At 38.0% G+C, this 21,922-nt stretch overlaps 2 protein-coding genes across 6 annotated transcripts; both read right to left on the bottom strand.

Moving 5' to 3' along the window:
* Positions 1-218: 218 nt before the first annotated feature.
* Positions 219-7,323, bottom strand: LOC117240181 (protein bride of sevenless). 4 transcript variants are annotated; one of them, XM_033506084.1, is made up of 8 exons: positions 5,861-7,323; positions 5,632-5,760; positions 5,019-5,507; positions 4,220-4,729; positions 3,273-3,761; positions 2,478-2,818; positions 1,778-1,966; positions 219-1,090 (listed from the first exon to the last, which is right to left on the bottom strand). In XM_033506084.1, exons 1-8 carry the CDS (start codon positions 6,018-6,020, stop codon positions 833-835), a joined length of 2,565 nt encoding a protein of 854 aa, XP_033361975.1. In that variant the 5' UTR covers positions 6,021-7,323; the 3' UTR covers positions 219-832. The 4 variants fall into 4 exon arrangements, with proteins under 4 accessions (XP_033361975.1, XP_033361974.1, XP_033361978.1 ...); XM_033506083.1 differs by having other exon boundaries at positions 1,730-1,966; positions 5,861-7,320; XM_033506087.1 differs by having other exon boundaries at positions 818-1,085; positions 5,861-7,322.
* Positions 7,324-9,667: 2,344 nt separating this feature from the next.
* LOC117240182 (lysyl oxidase homolog 2) lies at positions 9,668-17,731 on the bottom strand. Of its 2 annotated transcripts, XM_033506088.1 has the most exons (8): positions 17,079-17,731; positions 15,270-15,416; positions 13,814-14,101; positions 13,239-13,445; positions 12,678-12,975; positions 11,291-11,419; positions 11,010-11,133; positions 9,668-10,173 (listed from the first exon to the last, which is right to left on the bottom strand). In XM_033506088.1, the coding sequence occupies exons 1-8, from the start codon at positions 17,287-17,289 to the stop codon at positions 10,036-10,038; spliced, it is 1,542 nt and encodes a 513-aa protein (XP_033361979.1). In that variant the 5' UTR covers positions 17,290-17,731; the 3' UTR covers positions 9,668-10,035. The 2 variants fall into 2 exon arrangements, with proteins under 2 accessions (XP_033361979.1, XP_033361980.1); XM_033506089.1 differs by lacking the exon at positions 15,270-15,416.
* Positions 17,732-21,922: the final 4,191 nt, after the last annotated feature.

The raw sequence follows: 21,922 nt of genomic DNA on the forward strand, positions 1-21,922 counted from the left end.
ATCGAACGCTTGCCAACAATGTTTAGTAAATTATATCGATTAAACTGTTATTTGAAAAGGAAAGAAAAAAGAGAAGAAAACATAAAAACAACGTAAATTATCTTCAATGAACGGGGATCTGCGTAAAATATTCTTTAAAACAAATAATGATTATTAATTAATGATTAATATCGTTGGAGTGGACGCATAATTGATGTAGGATTGAATCACGGTATCCGTTGTTGTCATAAACGAAACACTGTTATGTATTCGTGCTATAGTCGCAGAGCGTCGTCGTTACAACTTTCTTATTCTTCTTCTCGTTTCTTGACGATTGACGAGCAATTCAGACGTACAACGTAAAGTTAATACATATAGCGATTAAAAACTATACAAAGTATTCTTTGCTGATTTACTACAAATAGTGGCAATAATAAGTAATAATTAAGGTACATAACTCGGGACTAGATTATAATAAAGTAATTAACCACAGAATTTATTATAAATTCTAAGCTACAGACACACGATGATGCGCATCTCTATACATATATTGTAGTAGATCAACCCAAACTTATTTTATTATTTTTATATTTCCGTACGACGATAAAATGCACTCGTTGATCAAAAAATTTATCTTCTCGTTCAAGAAGTCTGCAGCCACAAAAATCGACCAATCGAATGGAAACAATTTAATTCACTGGAAATACGATCGTCTGTACGATATTTAACCCTTAATTGGAATTCTAAGATAGTCGAAAGGACTATCTTTATCGCTTTTTATCGTAAAACGAACGACACTAAACGAAATTAAAGGTCGGTTGAGGATTAAATTATTTATAATGCGATTATTGTATTAAAATCGTGTGATTCTGGTTATTTCGTCGTGTTCATTTTCTTCACAAATGGTTGCTTCGGTTTGAGTTAACCTAGGACTGCTGGGTCGCGCAGGATAGATCTCATCGTGGGATTTACGGCTGGTGGAAACGCTACCCTCGACGTACACGTCGGTCTCGATGCAGTCTTTGTCGTCCTTGGGCTTCCGCTTCCGCTGACATTTTGGCCGCGCGTATGTCGTATTCGCGTTGCACCGATCCACGGGGCTCATCCTTGACTGCAAATGTAATTTCCTTAATTCTTAACGAATTATGTTTACGATTCTATCGAAAAGCATCTCGTACAAGAAGACTACTAGAAATATTTTAATTTGATAATTCCGCTGTAACTATATAAATAAGTTACTGCATTATCCTACATCGAAAAAGTATTACATCGTTATTTCAAATAATTATTCTACTATAAGTAATAGAAATATCGTACGAGCCATTGACAAGCGAAACTAAATCTAATTTCATTGAATCTATTTCTAGGAACGAAATTCAGAAGCTTCTTTCGGACAATTTCTAGGTCTTAGTACGAGGATACGTAATTTGTTAGTTTTCGATTCTTCGGAAACTCTATTTCTTTTTTCGTACATGCTTATTATAAATACTATATCTGTATCTCTATACTCTATACTCTATCATTTTCGATAATCTACATGGCGTTCCACTCAGGTGTTTATATAATCATCTTAGTTGTAAATCTTTGCAAACTTTGTCTACGATACGATATTGCACAGCAAAACGCGTATCTCATACAAGATACATAATATCACGTTATAAGCAAAAGAAAAATTTTTGCGTCGGGAGATTGGCTGGTCTAGACGAAAGATACAACGAAAAATATCTACAGAAAATAGAAAAAATCTCACGTCCGCATCCTCGATGCAGACTTGGGGTACTGTGTAAGAATTATTCACTTCTCGCATCTCCGAATTGTAGCCATAATTGTTGTATCCGGGAATTCTTTGAGTATCGGGACTTCTGCTCTGGCCTAGATACTTCTGATTTGGACTTGAACTTCCATAATAGTTTGGATACGCGGATGTCACCTGCAAATTCGTCATACTTCCTCCGCCAGAGTGCACGTAATCGTAAAATGGTCGACTCTGCGTGAATAAAATGTTTTTTCATGTGGATTTTTTGCTGTATAGAAAGATTTTATTGTAAGAGGAAAGTCAAAGAAAAAGAAAAAGGAACGACGATTGCAAACAACGAATTCTTTATTCGATACAGTATGTAAAAAGGTAAAAACGCCTATTTTTAGAGATATTTAACATTTTCAACTTTTTAACTTTTTAATAGCAGGAAACGATAGAAATTATCAGAGAAAATAAAACAACAGATTTACAAAGAATAACGTTTACTTTTAGAAACGCGTATTAAATGATTTTGATTAAGGTTTAGGTTACTTTTAAAAAATTAAAACTAAAAATTTACAAAGAATATAATTTTTTCGAAACATTTGATACAAATTTTAGCTTTTTAATGCCTTAAAGATGTAAAAAATACGCAAAGTCTAATAGAAAATAAAAGTGATATTCAAACTACGCGAGTGTCGAACATAATACCGATAAGCAATCCATCATATATAATAACATCATGTTTCATTGTCCTGACCTGCTTGACGATCGTATTGATCCTGGGATCGGGTGCTAGATCGGTCGATCCAAATCTCTGTCCGAATTTCTTCCCTCTGGCCAAATGCGTGACCATGTAATAGGTCCTCGGTATCAGAATACCGATAATGATCAGGTACGCCGTCGAAATAATTCCAAATGACACGACAGTGTCACGACATTCTGGTTCGACGAGGATGAAACAGGTGAGCCAGATGGCCCAGGCGATCAAAAGCCCGATAGAAGTGCCGAAGAAACACTTTCCTTCGCGATAATTACGCGGCAGTTGGAAGATGAAGAAGCACACCATGAACAGGATGATCAGCAAAAATATATCGTAGCCTGGAATCGGTTTTTATTAGTTGGATTTTATATAATTACTCCTGGAGCGTTACAGGAGACACTCTAGGAACACTTTGTGGAAATTGCACATTTCTGGAAGGATAGGTATAGATACACATACATAAATACGTGGTGTTGGTGTGGGTTTCATTGAGAACGCGAAGCGAAGGGTAGTCTTTTTCTTATTATTTACACACTATATTATTTATTTCACGATACTCGTTGTAATATCTATTAATTGAAACAAAGTTGCATTTCGGGTTCCATTTCTACTTGAAACAGAGCGTACAATACAAATTTTCCATCGCTGGAAATAAAATATAATCGTACTCCCTTTCAGAAAGCAATATCTACGAATCTTCTTTTCTAAAATTAAACGATAACTGTTGCTAACTAGCAAAAGAGCTAAAAGATAAAAACTAAAATGAAGAAAGGTAAAACGATGGTAATTTACCTAAAAGAGCGACGAAGAACAAACTTCTCATAACGACGGCCGGATCATCGGTGCTAAAAGCGAAGAACATAATGGATATCGCGAGTTGCACGCAGAACATAAAGAACACCATCAGTCCTTGAAGATATCCATTAATATGAGCGGTAAATACGCCACCCTTGGAAAAAAGTAAGAAAAATGCTCTGGTAAGCATAACGGAGAAATCCAATCCAAATGCGAGGCTGGTTACTAGGATTTTCCTAGAGTTAAGGTGCTCAGCGCCTAAATAATCGTCGTTGATGCAGAACAGAAGCACCGTTTGCAGCGTGAACACGTTAGCCAGTATTAGAACGATCGTTAATGCTGGATTGCCATCGAGAACGTCCTCGACGATGAAGCGGTAGATAATGAAGACGGCAATCACGCCGCAGGCGAACGTACCACACACAACCACCGTCAGGAAAATTGGTATCCAGTTGCCTGTCTTTAATAAACCCCTGTCGAGTGTATCTGTAACAAACCAGTAACGTTAGCTGCACCATTGTGTTCCAGTGCTGGCGAAGTTTTATTAGAAGTTTTATACGTTAAAGGTGTTGGACGAGAATCGGGAACGTTGGTGAATCGGAGTGATTTAATTCAAAATTTTTGCAAGGACACGTTTCCATGATTGCGCTTCTGTAAATCTTCGATTAGAAATCTTTAGAATCGATAATTTTTAAACTATTTTTTATGTTTCGCTCTGGTAGCCGCGATACATCGAAATATACATTAAATTTAATTGTTGCAGAATATTATATCGTATTCGCACACTCTTTATCTGGCAATGTTATATCCAACTCAATCACATTGTCGAACGTCTTTTGTTCGATAAAATTCTTTCTCTTTTTAATCGTTTAAAAAGATTTCGTGGTTGATAGTCAGCGTAAGAGTGAACGAGTTAACGGTATTGAAAATCCTGATCAACAAACCTTTGGCCACACCACGAGGACCAAATTTCATCTTGAAATTTGCACAACTCGCGCAATTCTTCGCGTACTTCTTCAAACAAAGCTTCGGCATCTTCGGCACCCTCGACTCTGGTGCGATTCTGAATTTCGAATTCGCTGGCTCTATCCTATAAGCAGCCATATCGACCATCTCTTGCTGGCTCTTCATTGCCACGATATACTTGATTGAGTGCGATTTCGGCACTATGCGGAGAGCGTTGTACACATCCACGTTTCGCATTTCCTGTTTCGAATTCGGATTGAAACGTGGCATCGCGCACGACTCTATCCCTCGAGGACAATTTCGTTTCTGAAGATCTTGCAGTAATTGAGCCAGCTCGGCAATAGCTTTACCGATACCAAGCAAATGTGGCGAATGAATTACAGGATTGCTCGCTGCTTCGACAAATAAATCCGGCGAGGAGATTTCCTGCAGTAAGTCCAGGTTAAAGGGTGAAGTTCGTAAGACGTACGAACCTGAAGGGATTAGGTCTGAAAAACGTATTTGGTAAATTGTATTATTTCAAATTCTGTGTTATTAGAAATTTGGGGAAGCGAGCCAGATTTTCGTTGAATAATAAGGGTAAATTAATATAAAATAAAGGGTACGATAACGAAGATGGTTTGTAACAATAGCAGCAATGATAGTAGTAGGTGATAGTAATATATTCTATCTCTTGATCTGTCTCTCTTGGATTCTTCGAACAAAGTGTCCCACAAATTACAAAACGGAAAATGATAAATTGGAATACTTTTCATAGAAGATAAATAACATTCTCACCGTCGACGTCTGATCCATCAAGCGGCAACGCGATCCACGTTTTTCTGGATTCTTGCATCTTTTCTCCTCTTTCGATCCATTGTCGAATGTCGTTTCTCTGTCCAATCACAGCGATCACAGCTTCTCTTTCACTTTCGTCCAATTCCAAAGTGTCTCCATAACTTTCCACGCAAATTCCAGCCTCCTTCGTTGTATCGAGAAATAAATTTAACGCGAAATCGTGATTAGCGAGAAGCGCGTCGATCGTTTCGAATCTAGTGCTAAGGTAATGGACCATTAGATTGATCAAAGGCCTTGTCAAATTTTGCTCGTTGTACGTGCTGATAGGCAACACGCTGTAATTACGAAGTGGTTCTAACGTCGTCACGTATTCCGATGGTAATAGTATTCCCATTTCGTAATGGTTCGTGCACTCTATATCCACGGTTGTTTGCAGCGCTTGTTTGTACACTGTCGTTTCATCGTTGCAGGTGTCGAAAATTTTTAGACCTAGAATATGATAAAGAGGACTTTTGTAAAATCGAATCGACAAATTTTTATTTGAAACTGATCTGGAACAAGGCGAATAAAATTTTAATCTACAATTCGAATAAATTACTGATACTTTACTTACCTAAGGAAAGCCCAGGAATAGACTCGTATTTATTCAAAAGATGCACTACGTACGAAGCGGTGAAGACTTCTTGGAGACCGGTGCTACTCGTAGCGTTACAGTATGGTCCGTGATTAATATTCAAGAACACTAAACAAACCAGGAGAGACCAGTTTTCATCAACGAACTCAAACACGACACAACACAACTGTAACACAAATACAAAGCGCGCGGTACAAACTTCGCTTACCAGACAATACGGCATCGCCAGGAATCTCGAACAAACTTTTATTCTTCGGACATATATTTTGATCCTCCATCCCTAAAATCGTCTGCGCAATACTCAAAAAAATTATCAGAACGTTGAACAACATCTTTCTTCTTAAAAATACCAAACTAGGTGAAGCCATTCGATCGCTCTTCCTTTTTTTAAAACAATATCGTGAAATAAAGATTCCAAAGGGAACAGGTTTCCGTCATCGTAACCTGTTTAATCGATAGTTCATTCAGAGGGGATGTTCCGTTCTCTTCGCTCGATTCTACCATGATAAATTAAATTATCGAATTACGCTTCTTTCTTCGAGCGAACTTTTCAGAACATTCGTAAAGTCGTTAGTAGAATCGATATCCCTGTGAAAGGGAATATTCGGAAAATTTTGTAAAGGGAACAGTATTCCGTTATCGTAGTCTACTCGTCGCTCAAAGGGTCAGTCGAATTCTTTTCTTCCGATTCTAACGACGATAAACTGAGTCACGTAATTACGCTTTTCTCTTCGAAAGAATTTTTTTAAAAGGTCAAAAATTTGCTCACAGGAAGTCGGATTTCGGAGTCGAAAGAGAAGTCGAGAACCTTTCAGTCGCTTCTACAAACAAGAAATACCATCGATGACTAGAATCGTTCGATCGCTTTGTAGTCTTTCCTTTTCTTTTGCCTTTTTTCTTTCTTTTTTTCTTTTTTTTTATGATTATCGAGATGTTTCACTCATAATTTCGCTTGGATTCCCCGAGGAGTCTTCGAAAAGTATCCAACAGGGGGATCCCCGATGAAAATGGCGACGGGACACGCAGCACGTGTTACTTATCGCGATGAGGCCTTTCCATGATCGGATCCATCAAATCGCGTGATAAGCGCCACTCCGAGGATAACAATCGCTGTGGAACACGTTTCTTTACGATTATCGTCATCAGCATTTCGGAATAACTCGGCTTCGTACACCTTCTCGTCCGATATAGATTGATATTGTTTCCTATTTCGCGAACCACTCGACGTTTCTTTTTCTATTTCAACGAGTCCAGGAGGTGAATCGCTTTTTGCTGTAGTGATAAAACATTGTCGATAGAATATTTCTTGGGTGTTTCTTCCTGGTTTTTCAATTCTTATAGCTTGAAGTTGAAACTTGGAGATTTGTTGGTCCCTAAGGTTTGAAGAATTTAATGTCGATTAAAGTTCTTATCGGAATAAATTATGGATGTTCTTTTTTTCCCTTTGATCTTCGGAATTTAATTTAATTATAGTCTGCCTCGCTTCTTTTTGGTTTTCTCGAAATTCATATACACATTGGAAGGTTTATCGGTTTCTGCCATAAGGATGACATTTATCAGATCCATGAAAACTTCTATATGGATCTCCTATCTTGAAAATGTATGTTTACTTCTGTAATTATGTCCTTTGTAATTACAGCGCTTTTCGTTTCTTCCTTGTCCCTTGGACTTCAAACTTGAGATTTTAAAAAGGAGATTTCCGAGTGAAAATAATGCTTTTTCTCGTGATAGGTCCGATAGCGATCTATCTACTGTCGGTTTATCGTTACTTGTAAGGTTACGCCATCGCTCTAAATTTAACAAAATCTTTGTTACGATTGCAAATTTCTCGTAACATTTTTTACTTACTACTTACAACCAGAAAGATTCACTGGACTTTAGTTGGAATACCCGTTTGTTGTGTTGAATTTACTCACAGTACTCTCAGTGGTTCTTTTTTCCAGTATACGATCATAATAAACAAATCTAAAAAAATAAGCACAGACTTAGCCAAAGCACATTCAGTTTTCCGATCTTCTTGACATCAAGCTCATTTTCAATTCTTTAAAATCTTACCATCGATCGTTCTTGCACTTGGTGGGGCCCTCCTCTTTCACTTGTCAAAAATCAACCTATCGAATCTCCCCAAGCAACTTACTCTCGACTCATCTCTCACCAAAATATCTCCACCACTGCTAATTCACGTATTCGCTACGAAAGGCAAACGCATATCCGTAGAAAGTTTTTAAGCGAAGTTGAAAAGGCTGACTGAGCCGCTTATTTTCGGTGGCTATGGGAGTTTCGTGACCGGTGCGCTTTGGGGAGCAGCTGACGCGCACTACACACGACAGTGACCACCACGGAAGCCATACTTCGGGCCCTCCCCCTTCTAAACGTATTACACGTTCAGTCGCGTTCAGGTCTGCAGCCATTTAAGCGGCGCACGTATGGTTTAATTGACAGTCCGGGGTCTCTTGTTTCTCGACGAGAGAGAGATAGATAGATAGATAGATAGATAGATAGATGGAGAGAGAGAGAGAGAGAGAGAGAGAGAGAGAAATAGAGACAAGGCGAGGTGTCTCTTTTCGTAGATGATCGAAAACGACAGCGAATGATTCTTTAGCCGGACGAAAAGGTAACCCAGTTCCGGAAATCCGTGTCGACGTCCTCGTTGACGATTACGCGTTCTTGAGTCATACTTTCTTGTTCTCGAGGTACAGGTTGTTCTTATCGCGTGACCGCTTGGTGTACCCGATTGTAATCTGGTTTCGATGAATAATATTGTATTAAGCTGCTCTTTAGGGTACGAATTTTTGCTTTAGCTTTGGCGCGAAGAACAGCAATTTTTTTGCCTCAAGGATTCGATTGAGATGAAAATGGGTTTTGCAAGGAATACAATGTTTTTGAAGAATGGAATTTCAGTATTCCGAAGAGTGCGAATTTTTATTCTCATGTTTTGGACAGGGAATAGAATTCTTTGCGTTAAACGTGGATTCGATCTTAGAATTACGAGAGACGAGGTTCTGGAGAAAAGAAACGCAAAATTTGTTATTTTTAATATTCTTTTTACGTCCTATTTTTTCATATCTCCTTTTTAACAGTACAGATATATCGTAAATATCCGTAATACCTATTAACCGTATATCTGTAATATCGGAATTGATCTAGATTTCTCTCAGAACTTTAGAAGGAATTCTATTTGGCACGAAGAAATGGAACAGCGCGTCTATTTAAAATTCGTGAACAAACAAGTATCTTAATCGACAACCAAGGTCCCTGTTCCGTGCGAGAAAAAGTAGGTGAAACGACATGGTCTAATCCGTTGCTAATTATCCGATTACGAGCAATCGTAATCGAAGGTGACAGGGTACAAGGTTCTTCACCTGAAAAAAGAACTACGACCTACTTTAAAAATCTCCGACTTCCCGTTTCTTTTAAAGCACTATGTAACTAACTTGTTCTCCGTTTCTTTCTTTAAATCAAATCCTCCAGGCAATAATACAGGCTTTATTCTGTCGAACGGCATTTTCAATATTTCCAATTTTAATAAAATGTAAAATGATATTTCATATACTCATTATATATTTTTGACGAATTATTTCTTCGAGAATAGAAAAATTGTTTACTACCATTAGATCAGTATAGAGTATACATATTTAAATATATGTCACGTTTAAATAATAAGACAATAATCTCGACGTTGATCTACCAAGCTTCGACATTCTCGTGAAAAACAATTGTTCCAAAAATGACTTTTGTATCAAATAATTTCCATAATTTGTACAAATAATTCACGATTAAGAATTTCTATTCCCATATTAACTAGTTTACTCCTCGAGTGTGTCATATTTTCGCGTAAGCCTATTTCGAAGTCCCAAGTACTTTTCTCTCTATAGAAATCCCCTCTGCCGAAAGAAGATGAAACAGTCGTCGTCGTGGAGCTACAATATAAGACTTTGCTTGGTCCATTTCCCAAATCCCGTTTACCTGCGAAACCATTCGTAATAAAGATAAACGAAAAGATTCGATTAAAGACTATTACCAGCAAAAGACTCTCTTTATTATTTAATAGCATCGTAATTAACACAACTGCCGTGGTAGCTTCAATTTCCACCATGTTCGTTCTCTTCTATTGAATTCGAATATTTATGTAAATTCGGAATTTGACGAATACGATCTACAGAAATGAAGTCCAAGCGAAGATTCAAAGTTTCAGCCATTAATTAACAAGCGCTATAGTTTAGATATTTTGTATAATTTCCTGCGGTTTTACACCTTTGAATTTCCTACGAACACATAAACACGAGCGATCTAGCGATTATCGTAACCTTCTCTGCAGGTATCGTGGAATCGTGATTCTCGCAAGTCTCGTAAGTCCCATGCGCAGATGGTGGAATCGTGATTCTAAAGGTTCGTGGATGAAGGCCGACCCATGACGCAACTATGCACAGTGGCGAACGATTCCGTGTAGAGTAAACGACAAATTGCCGCGTTATTGTCGAACGACATCTCGCCCACTTTGAACTCCGGATTTACCGCCACCTAAAAACGTAAATATCGGTTCGATTACCTATCGGTTCTCTCTCCTACGGTATCGCGATTGTCCGGCTTCTCCACCGGCCTTTATGGACCAGATTCTCTCTACAGGCTATTTGATTCGCGCAAGAAGAGGACAGACAGGACGTTATACGTTTGATGTTAGGCTGGTTACTTCGGCAGTCACTCGTGGACGTTTACGTTACGTAATCGATATTTCGATCCCTATTTTCGTAATATTATTTCAAGGATTGTAAGTCATGGATTCTTCGTTGTATTTTTTTGGGATGTGGGACGTTATTTCTTTTCGATAGAATCATGTATGTTTTAATACAGTGATCGATTTGAATCGTCTTGGCATTCCCTGTAAAAGACCATCAAGCTGAAAGCTATTTACGTCGAGACCCCGTTAGATTATAGGAAATATTTGAACATTTATTTTGTAAAACGTTCGTTCAATAGTCTCGTTAAAAACGATAAAGTTGAAGTAAACCTTCGTATTTCTACTACGGTTCTACCTAGAGAAATAACCATTAACGTTAAATTATGCCCCCCCCCCCTCGAGACCATTTAACTTTGGCTGGAAACATTTTCCGACGTTATGAATAGTTTTGGAAATATACGCAGAGATAGATTTAAATGGAAGTGTACATAGAGATAGTAGCAGTGGTATTTTCATACGACTACCTATTTTCGTAAAATAGATCGTGCTTGTCAATTTTTAATATCCAATAGTCGGTACCTGTATCGTGACAAACAACAACACAGAGATGAAAATTTTACGCGAATTAAATTAACCAAGCGGATTAAATTAAGCAAATCACGCTCCAAATTAGAATTACCTTGAAAATATACTCTCCGGTTGGAAGTTCCGTTATATCCACCCACTGGCAATCGATGTTGTGCTTGTAAATATCGCTACAATTCACGGAAATACCTTGGTCACCGTAATTGGCGCATTTGTATCTGAAATCATGCAGGCGTCGCTGGTTAATTGGCTCGCCAATTAGACGTCGTCCATCGTCGCCATCAACACGAAAAATAATTTTTCGTTCGTCGAGCAACTGCGTGGCCCTGCTAGGAACCGATCGTTTTCGCTAACGAGTCTGCTAATTGCGTTTACCTCGGCTCCACTCCAGGCAAGCATTGATTGTCCTCCAAGCAAAAGGATGCTTTGTGACCCTCTGCCAACCGTGTCCCGTTCAAGTCCAACACGTCGAACGTCGCGAACACCTCCATCGAGTGGTAATGCCTGTCGTTAACAACCGAATAACGCGGAATTAATGATCGAGCAACGAGCCACTTTGATCGGCCGTATCGAAATCACTGATCGCAGATAAGACGAGTGGCTGTTCGGTGAAAACGAGCTTCGGGCCACGTCCAGCGATTACGAATCGATTTTAGGAAAGTGAAACAGGTTTCTGTGGTACAGGTTGTTAGCGTTAGAGAGATGCATTTTCCAGCTTTTCGTGTGCACGTCGATGGCTTATGAGATTTTATCGTATTCCTCGATGGAATTTCAGTCCATCGAAAGAGGTTCGATGGAAGGTTCTTCGGTAAAAGTTATACAAATGTAATATCGTATCGATATCGGTCGATCGAAAGAAATTTATTAATCCAGAATGGATCGATGGTATAATCTAGCTTTTAATACGTCGTTCGAGTGCTTGAAACCAATTTCGATCAGACGAAATTTCTCTGGCATAAACGATTTCTAATGTATTACGAGCTCGTAATATATATACAATATTATTCGAGTAATCGAGATCGATTGCAATCGACGAAAAGAGATTTTGTTGGTGAAACACGGTTTGGATATTTCTCGATGAATCCAGAACGAACCGTAAGTTCTTATCGAACTTCTAATATATTATTCGTATAGTCGAAATCGTTTTCAATCGACTAAAATAGGTCGAGCAATGGGATTTGTCGAAAATAAATGGTTTGGAGCTTTTGAACTTTCTGAAGATATCATGTATCTCGTATGTCGGATCATGTATCGTTGTTCAATTTGTTCGCTTTGTTTCTAAGCTAGAGCTTCAAAATTCCTTTCAGACTAAAAGTGTTTGTGGCGTTTTCAATTTCATTGTATTAATATCATTAGTGAAATTTTATAGCCACTAAAAATTGACACTTTCATTCTTCATTCGATTCATAAGTACGATTTAACGTATCACCGACAGTTTTCTGAATTCGTAATAGTTTTCGGTTTATTATTCCGACGTCTCATGAACGTTGCAGTTCATCTGTTCGGGGCTAGCCTAAAACTGAGTATTTCGGGTTGTGTTAACTCTTTTTACGGTCAACGCGATGCCTTTGAGTGGCCAATGGGAACCCATCGTTCCGATTGATAATCCGAAGACCGACTATGATGTATATCTTTGATGTATATCACTTTAAATACAATTTATCGATTATAATAATCGATCTTAATTTGTACCAATTGTAATCAATTATTACAATCGATCGTTGCTTTATCTTTCTAGAATTTTGTCGATCTAATTACTCACATATGACACATATGCCATTCCCAAAGATGTTTCGGTACTGATGGTCGAAAATCCGCGATTCCAGCGTTTAAAATCCTCGCAGTGAATCTTAAAAGTCTCCTCGTCTCTAGGTGCCAATTCTCCGATTCCTTTTGTATCTTATAAGCCTGAGAAGCAACACAATTCTCCTCCATAGCACATTGTAACCAGTATAGTTGTCTATCCTCGAGATGCGCCGTTCGCATGAGTTCTATGTGATCGAATACCAGATCTGGCATCTCTCGAAGACATACTACGCTGGCCACGTTCTGTATCGAACCTGTAACGCGTACGACGCAGTTACGGAGTAATTGACATCCCCGGAATCAAATATTTTTCATAATATTGAACGTTTGAAACGATTAAAGGGAAGTTTTTTAAAAAGCACGAGCATCTCCACGAAACAAGCGACTTAAAATACTAAGAAAAGCGAAAATCTCAACGTTTAGAATATTTATCGTTATAAATATTATTATTATTCCCTTTTCAACGAAACAAGGGGAACAAGGAAATCCAGGTTTGTTTCAGCAGCGTTTTTATTACCTGGACAATCGAGAAGCTCGTCATGCAGACAGTCGATCAGATTGTTCTCGTCTCCGTGACACTGTACGCCACTGATGGTCATAGGTATCTTCTCGCCGCCGAAAAAGTTGGTCTGGATGGCGTCGGAGGCGTAACCTAGGCCCAATTGCCGACAAACCACCGCCGCTTCGAATAGGGACCAACTATCACCACAGACTACACCCCAATCTGAAATGAAATTGCTTCGGTAGTCTCCCTTTACCTTGTATCTTCTTCCTTTTCTGACAATCTCGAGTCGTCTGTGTTTTTATCTTTTCTTTGTTATCAGCATGTTATACGTCGTTATTATCTCTTCCTTTTTCGATCGAACGATAAAGTAACGAAGATAAAAATGGAATTTTCTCGAATTTTCGTCTTTTCATTTCAGTTTTTTCTCCAATTTTTCATTTCAATCAGAGATTACGGGAGAAAAATAAGTCGACTTTTATCGATCTTCCAACGTTAAAATTAAACAAAAAAGGAGATAAAAATACTCGAGTAAAACCAGTAACGGCTTTTAACGTAAAGGCCACGCTGCGCGACGGATTTAACGATACCTGAATTTCCTAGTTTGATCTCCACTCTGCCTTCGTTATGGACACGGCCGCCGGCTAACCTTATCGCCACTCCCTGCTGATGGATATCCTTGATTCTCCGTTTCCCTGACTTCCTTTTCAGCTTTCCCTTCGCCGTCCCTTCATCCTCCTCGTCCTGCTGCTCGCGGGCGCAAATTACACCGGCTGCTTCGCCGCCCTCGCAGTCGGAAGCACCCCATCCGTCGAAGCGGCATTTCGACAGTTCGTTCTCGCTCCCGTCGCAATACACGTTGTCCATCCAATATCTTCCTGGAATGTTTTGTTTTTCGTCCTATACAGTTTTTTAAGCCTTCTATCGTTAATCCTCTGCAACCTTTTGCGGTCCCAAGCACGAGCTATTGGAAAAACTACGAGTTCCTCGGGATGCAAGCTGGTTCTTTTTGCTCTGGTCTACCAGCGATGAATGCTCGAAACGAAACGTTACTTTCATCTGAGAGAAATCTATGGGGGAATAGCGTGGTGCAAGGAGTTTCTGGTAGAATCGATCGGGGGATACAGCGTGGTAAATGGCAGATACCGATGGTAGATTGTTTTCTTTTATTTAGAAAGAAAAATCATATTGAATCAGCTTGATAGTAACTTTATTATTATGTGACTTTTTTTAGCAGATAATTTAGCTTTTTTATAGTTTTTAAGATATTCACTGAATCGAGAAAATGCGGGGAAAGAGTGGAAGAAGCGTTCGCCGTTGTAGTGCCCTGATCACCAGGGTGGAACGGTTTTCGCGTAATCGGCAAGATGGGGTCGATTTGACCTCGACTAAAAGGAACAGGTGAGAGATACGCCTTATCTGGATGGATATATACGAGTGCACTGCGTTAACACTTAATTGGCTTATCGACTAACACGTTATTTCGAGTGTTTTGCGTTTCGGTGCAACGTTTCGTACGTAAACTATGCGAGCGAATCAACCTGGTGTCTTGTTAATTAATCGAACGTAAAGAGTACAAAAGAAGTACGTAAATACGACGAAAAGAGGAAAAGAGAGTTGGTTAATTGTGTACGTACATGGGACCGCAAAAGATTAATCTCTTTCCATCGCAAACGCGAACGAGGATAGCCCGACGAGGATCGACAGCGACGTCCTTTCGATGCTTTATGATCCAAAATAATCCTACTTGATCAACTCGGTTCTTTCAACAAAGATCCTATTTACGAAATAGTAACATACGAAATTCTCGTTTTCTTCGATTACCGTAAATATGCTTTCGCTTTTCACCAAAAACTCGCACTGCAAGAAATTAAAATTCCATATTACGAAAGATGCAAGTAAAAACAGAATTTTCAATTTTGTTTCCCGAATATACAAAGAGACGGACGTTGCATACGTTACGATTCAAAATTTCGCGTTCGCGTGGATTCTGAGAGAGGAGGGAAAGAAGTATTGACTTGAAACGAAGAGACAATATTATCTCACTTCTGGCCTGACCAAAGTGACCGTTCGACGTCGGTTTAATTGCACCGTCGAAGCCTAATTGCCTGCAAACCACATTGGCCTCCAAGTAATCCCATTCGTCGTCGCATACGCTGCCCCATTTCCCATCGTGAAGTATTTCCACGTTTCCTGCGTAACCAATCGAATTACAGAGCTTGTACTTGCTGGTTTTCCGGTTCCACCGCGTGTCTGGTTAATGACAGAGTTTATGGGGTTGCCGCGATAATTGCTCGATTAAACGGTTCGTCTCTTCTCGAATGTCAATTGCTCGTTAGCTTCGTTCTGTTTTTTGCTTTGAAATCATTCCGCACGGTATAAGCGTGCGCAAAGGGACGATTTTTTTGCGCGTGACAATTTGTTTTTAGATACTTACGGCTTTCACGCAATCATCCATACGTTGCAGGTTTTCTACTTTGCTACTGTAATTTTACAATTTCTACAGTTTGTTCGCGACATTTCATTAGCGAAAATGTAAGTTTCCCTCGTAACGTACGCGATCCCTTGTACGCTAATTTACCAATTAGCGATATTGGTAAATTAATAAATTACAAAGCCTAGGTTACAGGGTTCTCTCTTTATACGATAGTTTTCTAATTTGTTGTTAAATAAGACGTTCAAGTAACTCAAACTTTCGTTTGTTTTATCGACAAGCTTGTTACTGTTTGTGTAAAAGGGTGTCCGTTGATATCGATAACTCGTAACTTGTAATTTGGAAAAATATCATCGATAATGTTAGTTAAATCGTGCAAGAATAGTGAAGCGTAGGAACTTTTCGAAGATAATTTGCAAGATTCTTACGAATTAGGAATTTCAGGAGTAGGAAACCTCGATTTTTATAATATTTGCCAATCGATTTACGATAGAAACAGTCTCTGTCGAAATTTGAAACTCCGATAATTTTAATTTTTTGCTTATTCCTTCTCAAACAGAGAATCCAAGATTCGCTACGAAATAAAAAATTTGCGATTCCTCGACACTCCGTCGTATTCATCATCGACATTTCTGGATTAAAATAACAGCTTGCTAATCAGAAGGAGACAGATTGACAAGAACGTTTGGTGCAAAAACGGATCTTACGTGAAACGTTGCGGTTTTATCAGCCTTTTCTCGTGTAAGTTACGCAATGGCGATTAAAAAGGGGTCAACTCGAGGATGATTTATGTCAACGACTATGTGTCAGCGTGGTAAGCGTCGCATAGGCACAGAATCGCGAGCTACAAGATAGGATAGCCATCGTCAAATTGGACCATAAAATAGGATAGAATCCGTCCCAGACATTGGCGTGTCAATTTTTATTACCCTCCATTGGATATTACACTCCAACCTACTATATTCCTTCTTCTCTGTTACGTCGATTTTGCTCCCATGTCGAACGTTCTCTCTCTATTTTTCGTGGAAAACGGTTAATCTTTTCGTCGATATACGTGTACTCGTATTTGGAACCGAATCGAATGTAACTACAAAGTTCATCTTCCAGTTCACGATCGTAGTTCTTTGAGATTTCTACAGATTATTTCAATCGCTGTTATATTTACATCGAGTTACTAAAAATTCGAGTCTAAATCTTTGTCATACGTACTACACGTCGGTATATTTTATTACATTTTAATACATTCAAATATCGACATTTTCAAATGTATATCTCTTAATTTCCATCTCTCTTTTTTAAACGGAAAACCGCGTTTAATTGGGAAGTGTTCTATTACCCTCGAAAGAGTGCCACTTTATTTCTAATTTACTCGCAAACAGGGGAATGCCAGACGAAACTTTGGAATTCGAAACACTCGTTACCTTCGTGTCCGCCGTTCTCTCCACCCACCAACTTAACCGCTCCCTCTTGCTTTTTCAACTTCCGGATATCCTTCTTCAGTTTCTTCACTATCCGCGCCTTCTTCTCGCGAACTTTATCCCAGGTACCGTTGTTCCCTACACAGACGTCCACCAACGCTAACGTCATCAAGAATCCAACCACTAATACCTTCCAATTCATTTTCGATTTCATTCTTCAACTTTTACTATCAATTTCTCTCTTTAACCATACTCAAATCACGTTAGACTTTTATTCGTGCTATTACAACGAAACCACAAATTTATCGTCCTAGCAATAATTCATTCTTCCCATTTCTTCAAAATATGTAAATATTTTTTATACGAATTGAAATTAATTTAGGTTAATCTAGGTGAATTTAGAATTATCTAGGATCGTTTAGGATCATTAGAATTGTTTAGATTAATTTAAATAAGCTTCATTCAGGTTTACTTGTTTAAATGCCAAAGTGAATTTAAGAAGGAAATATAGCTATTTATATAATATGGCATTCTTTTCTATCACAACCAAGAAAATGAACACAGATCTTTGCAACTGAATCTTTCTGCGGGAATAACTATGTTCGCAGTAAAATCACCGCACGTGTATTTCGTTTACCGTACCACAGGCTACTGATACATGCCTATGATCGCGCGATGTAATATATTTGCTCCAGTTGTAAGACAAGCGTCGCAATCTCTCGAGTGTTACGCAGTGAAGCAGTGCTGCATATGGCAGATCGCTTTTTCTAGCCTCCCTCCTATTTCTTTTCGTTCCACGCTTCGTGAATCCATGATCCGACGGCTGGATCATCCGATAACTATGCAAGCTGTTAGCGATGAAACTACCAGATTTCCTCCGGTCAATGGCGACCCTGACACGGAGGCGTTCTTCGTGTTTCGGTTAACCTTCCGAAGCTTTTCTGAGGAATTCTTAACAAAATCTGTGTGGTCGCTAATAAAAGTCTCGGTACGTCCGATTGTTAATATATCCGATAGGTATAATAAAAGATGAAAAACAAAAATATACATATATCTTCGTACGTATTTGCTGGTTTTAGATATTTATATGTATATGGGCAAGATAGGAATCGTTCCTCACTAGTCAAATGTCGTTTTTCTCTTTTTCAAATAGATACGCGAGCAATTTAAAAAATTAGAAGCAACGTGTTTCAAATAGTATTCAATCGATAGCCAGTATCGTTCTTATTCCTAATATTCAGATATTCGCCCTCCCCCTCTTATAAATATGTATATCCTTGAAAAACGCTACTTTGTCCTGTTGCTAGATCTCTGAGTTTCGAAACAAAATTGCGGAATATTTAAAACAAAATTTAATTACGATTAGAATTCCTTTCATCCGACGATCGTATCGAATCCCATCTCAGCTACTGTTACAGTTAAGAAAATGGAAAAAGTTTCTTTCCAACTTTTCCCACAATTTCTATTAATTCGGGCTAGGATAAAATTAATTATCTAAAATACATAATTGAAAATTCATACTTATAATTCTTACAAGTTAAACGAGAAAGCGTCTCAAGTATATTAAATCAATTTATAAGCATAATTCTTGTAATGACGATATACTGGCGGCATTTCGATCATTTTCGCAGGATTTTTCAAATTCCATCGATAGAACGTAACTCTGGGGATTTGTTATCAGTTTGAAAAATGGTTACAAGTATGTACGAGCCTTTTACGAAGAATAAATGCGAAGAGAGTTCGTTTGTCGTCAATCTCAGTCTCGAACCAGTGGCAATTCGATCCGAAGAGAAAAAGATCTTTAGCTTAGAAAGCCTCTGCGGCTAGCGAAACGTGGCTCTCGTTACTCGATACACCGGTCTTGTATCGTTACCAGTTGCACAATAATCTAAATCTGATCGTTTATATCCCACGACCGAAAAATCTCGATAGAAATTGTACACGAGGCGATTTAACGATCGTTGCTTCGTAAGATGCTGCTTAATGGCAGATATCGGAGTTTCGATTCCATTGCTTATACGATACTGTGAAAGATAGAAAGTCTAGAGCAGTATTTCCTAACGTCAAGAAATTTTGAATACTTTTTTTTATCAATGTTGTAATAAATATTGTAAAAAAATCGAACAAGTAATATATTAGAAATTTTATTTGTATGATTTTTATGTAAAAATCATCTTGAATATTTTGAATTTAATCAGGCTGGGAGATGGATGAACGCAGGCAGCCTCAAACGCCTCGAACAATACGAATCTTAATAAATGGTAAAAACAAATTCAGAAATTGTCATGCACGACGAAGAAACGAGAAACGTTAACACAGAAACATCTCTGAACATCTCTATCGCGGCTGTTTCTCGCTGTTCTCCACTTGATCGTGACCTGACTGCTGCTGATGCGAGGACTCGAGCAAAAAATGGCATAATTCGAATAACAGGCCGCTTTTGACACGGTTCATTTCGTGGCGTAACCGTGGCAAACGCGGCTGAGCAATTATCGCGAGCTATTAGTGAAAACAGCCCATGGCTAAATTCTTGACATACTTCCGATATGAACTACCATCCGTTTTGGGGTGTGGAGACTGACGAAAATTCGACACACTCCGAAACTTTTCGCTTCGAGCTACGCGTCTCACGAAGAAATTTCCTACTTAGGAATTAACTTGTAATTAACCTTTAATTACAGCTAACTATAGTAATACGCTGAAACTACCCCTTAATTACATTTTCATTCCAAAATTATTTCATCTTGAGATTTTCTATCGATGGATTAATATCGTCGTTTCTTTTCTATAATTACAAAATAAGCTTAAAGAAATCAGATCAACCTCGTCTAGTTCGATTTCGGTCCTTACAGATGTAAATACGATACGATTTATTCTCAACAGAAATGAAACGACACATACAAAAATCTTTAAACAAAAATCGATAATGATTAATAACGCTAACAATCAATAACAGCTCGATAACTTGCAATCTATAACTCTACAAAATTAATGATGTCACGTAGATTCATGCCTCAATTACGTAAGAGAATCCTAGGGACGCTATTTTATCAATATTCAACCAAACATTTTCTTACCACTGTGATATAGTCTGAAATTACAGAAGAACGAAAACCTACGTATTCCATTGGTACAAAAATGGATCCGGCTTTTTGATTGTATAGACATCGCGACAATGGACATCGTAAATCGCGTTACACAGCGTAATGCGCTGTGTCGCGGATACAGCGACCCAACTGAATTATAGTCCACGATGGCTTGTAACCGCAACCGCAACCATTAATGACACACGTGATTGATACTCTAGATACATTGTTGGAAGCGTCGTCCCAGTCAGGTTGTTCGTTTTGGTATTTTTTCTTTTTTCTCTGTTGGCCTGGCAAAGGAGTAATTTTCGAGGGTCTGAAAGAATCGAAATTAGAGTCGGCCCGTAAAGGCGTGAAAAATACAGTCGAACCTCTATAACTCGAGAACTATTCGTAAGACTCTGCAATTTCGTCCATGCTCTTTGTTTCCCTGTAAAAGCCTCTATAAGTCGTAATATCCGAAAAAATAATACCAAAGAAATTATGGACGAAATTATGGGAACGTTTATGACGATTATTCGTAGACAGAACATATAAAAATTTAATATAAAACATTTAATATTTAACATATAAAAATCATTTAATTGTTTAGAAGATTTTTTCTTAGGCTTTCGCGATTACCGTCTTCGACCTAAATAAAAATTAATTCTTTCTCAACGATTTTTCTCGAAAAAATTTTACAAGTAACTTTGATTACCGCTGCCAAAAAAAATCGTATCTTAACCCATTAAGGACCAAGCAATCATTTATCATAATGTTGTAAATCTTTATTAAAAGACTTTTTAAATCATTCGTTTATTAAACTTCCTTCGCTTGAAAAAATTTGATAAGTAAATCCCTTCGAGTTACCAAGATTCGACTGTACCAGACATCTTTCGAACCCAGTACGCGCCTTGTCATCGCACGTTGGAGATTTCAACGGAAACCCAATGCATTACGCTGGCGCATTACCCCTTGATCATCCTTGTCATTTCTTTTTCGAATCGTGTCTTGATCGTGTTGTTCTCTCGAGAAATCGCTTCTGAGGAGACTAGAATAGTGCTAGGAAATTATAATGACTCGATACTTTCCACGCAAGATTGCTTTACCGTCCTCCATTCTGCCATTCCAATTTTCTATTTTTATCCACTATAGAATAATATTCAATGTAACAAATATATTGCTACAGGAATTATTAAAATAACCTTCTTTTCTCATTATATACTTTTAAATTTTTAAATTTAAAAGTTAAATTTTTACCGTGTCAGTTACGAAAGTTATTCGTTGATTATTTATACATTCTCATAGAGTTTGATGATATAGGTGCAATGTTACATCTTCTCTATTATCTTTGTTGATTTGCACGTGTCGATAGCTTCCTTATACAGTCTTTGTTACTGGATAGTACCTTCTATGTGATAATATTCCTTTATGAACTCTATTGATAATTTCGATGTTCATGTAGTATCTCATGAAAGTATTTGAACTCTTACGATAGAATATCTTTATGCGTATATCGTGTGTTTTATATAAAATGTTTTAAAATTTCATTAACGTCGACATATTGGAAAAGTTGAAATCGGTGAAATTAAATGTGGGAAAAATTTGGAGGTATTGTATCTTTATAGAATTACCATTTTTTAGATCCATATGTGTACGCCGTATCTTCCGACAACTTTTTGCTATTTGTTGTATTGCTTTATAATCGCTTTAAATCAATTCTTGACGAATATCGAATAATTTTTATCCATTTCTCATCGGAAAATAGCACTTCCTACCGTC

Source organism: Bombus vosnesenskii, unplaced genomic scaffold, assembly GCF_011952255.1.
Source record: "Bombus vosnesenskii isolate JDL3184/JDL3185 unplaced genomic scaffold, Bvos_JDL3184-5_v1.1 scf7180000014579, whole genome shotgun sequence".
NCBI classification, from domain to species: domain Eukaryota; kingdom Metazoa; phylum Arthropoda; class Insecta; order Hymenoptera; family Apidae; genus Bombus; species Bombus vosnesenskii.

Excerpts from the sequence above, each read along its gene's own strand:
- LOC117240181 (XM_033506083.1), bottom strand. The coding sequence starts at position 6,020 with ATGGCTTCACCTAGTTTGGTATTTTTAAGAAGAAAGATGTTGTTCAAC. Across the intron at positions 4,730-5,018 it reads TGATGGATCAGACGTCGACG|ACCTAATCCCTTCAGGTTCG; the intron begins GTGAGAATGTTA and ends TACGTTTTTCAG. Across the intron at positions 3,762-4,219 it reads TCCTCGTGGTGTGGCCAAAG|ATACACTCGACAGGGGTTTA; the intron begins GTTTGTTGATCA and ends GGTTTGTTACAG.
- LOC117240182 (XM_033506088.1), bottom strand. The coding sequence starts at position 17,289 with ATGAAATCGAAAATGAATTGGAAGGTATTAGTGGTTGGATTCTTGATG. Across the intron at positions 14,102-15,269 it reads TCACTTTGGTCAGGCCAGAA|GAAGATATTGGATGGACAAC; the intron begins GTGAGATAATAT and ends AAAACATTCCAG. Across the intron at positions 12,976-13,238 it reads CGAGCTTCTCGATTGTCCAG|GTTCGATACAGAACGTGGCC; the intron begins GTAATAAAAACG and ends TACGCGTTACAG.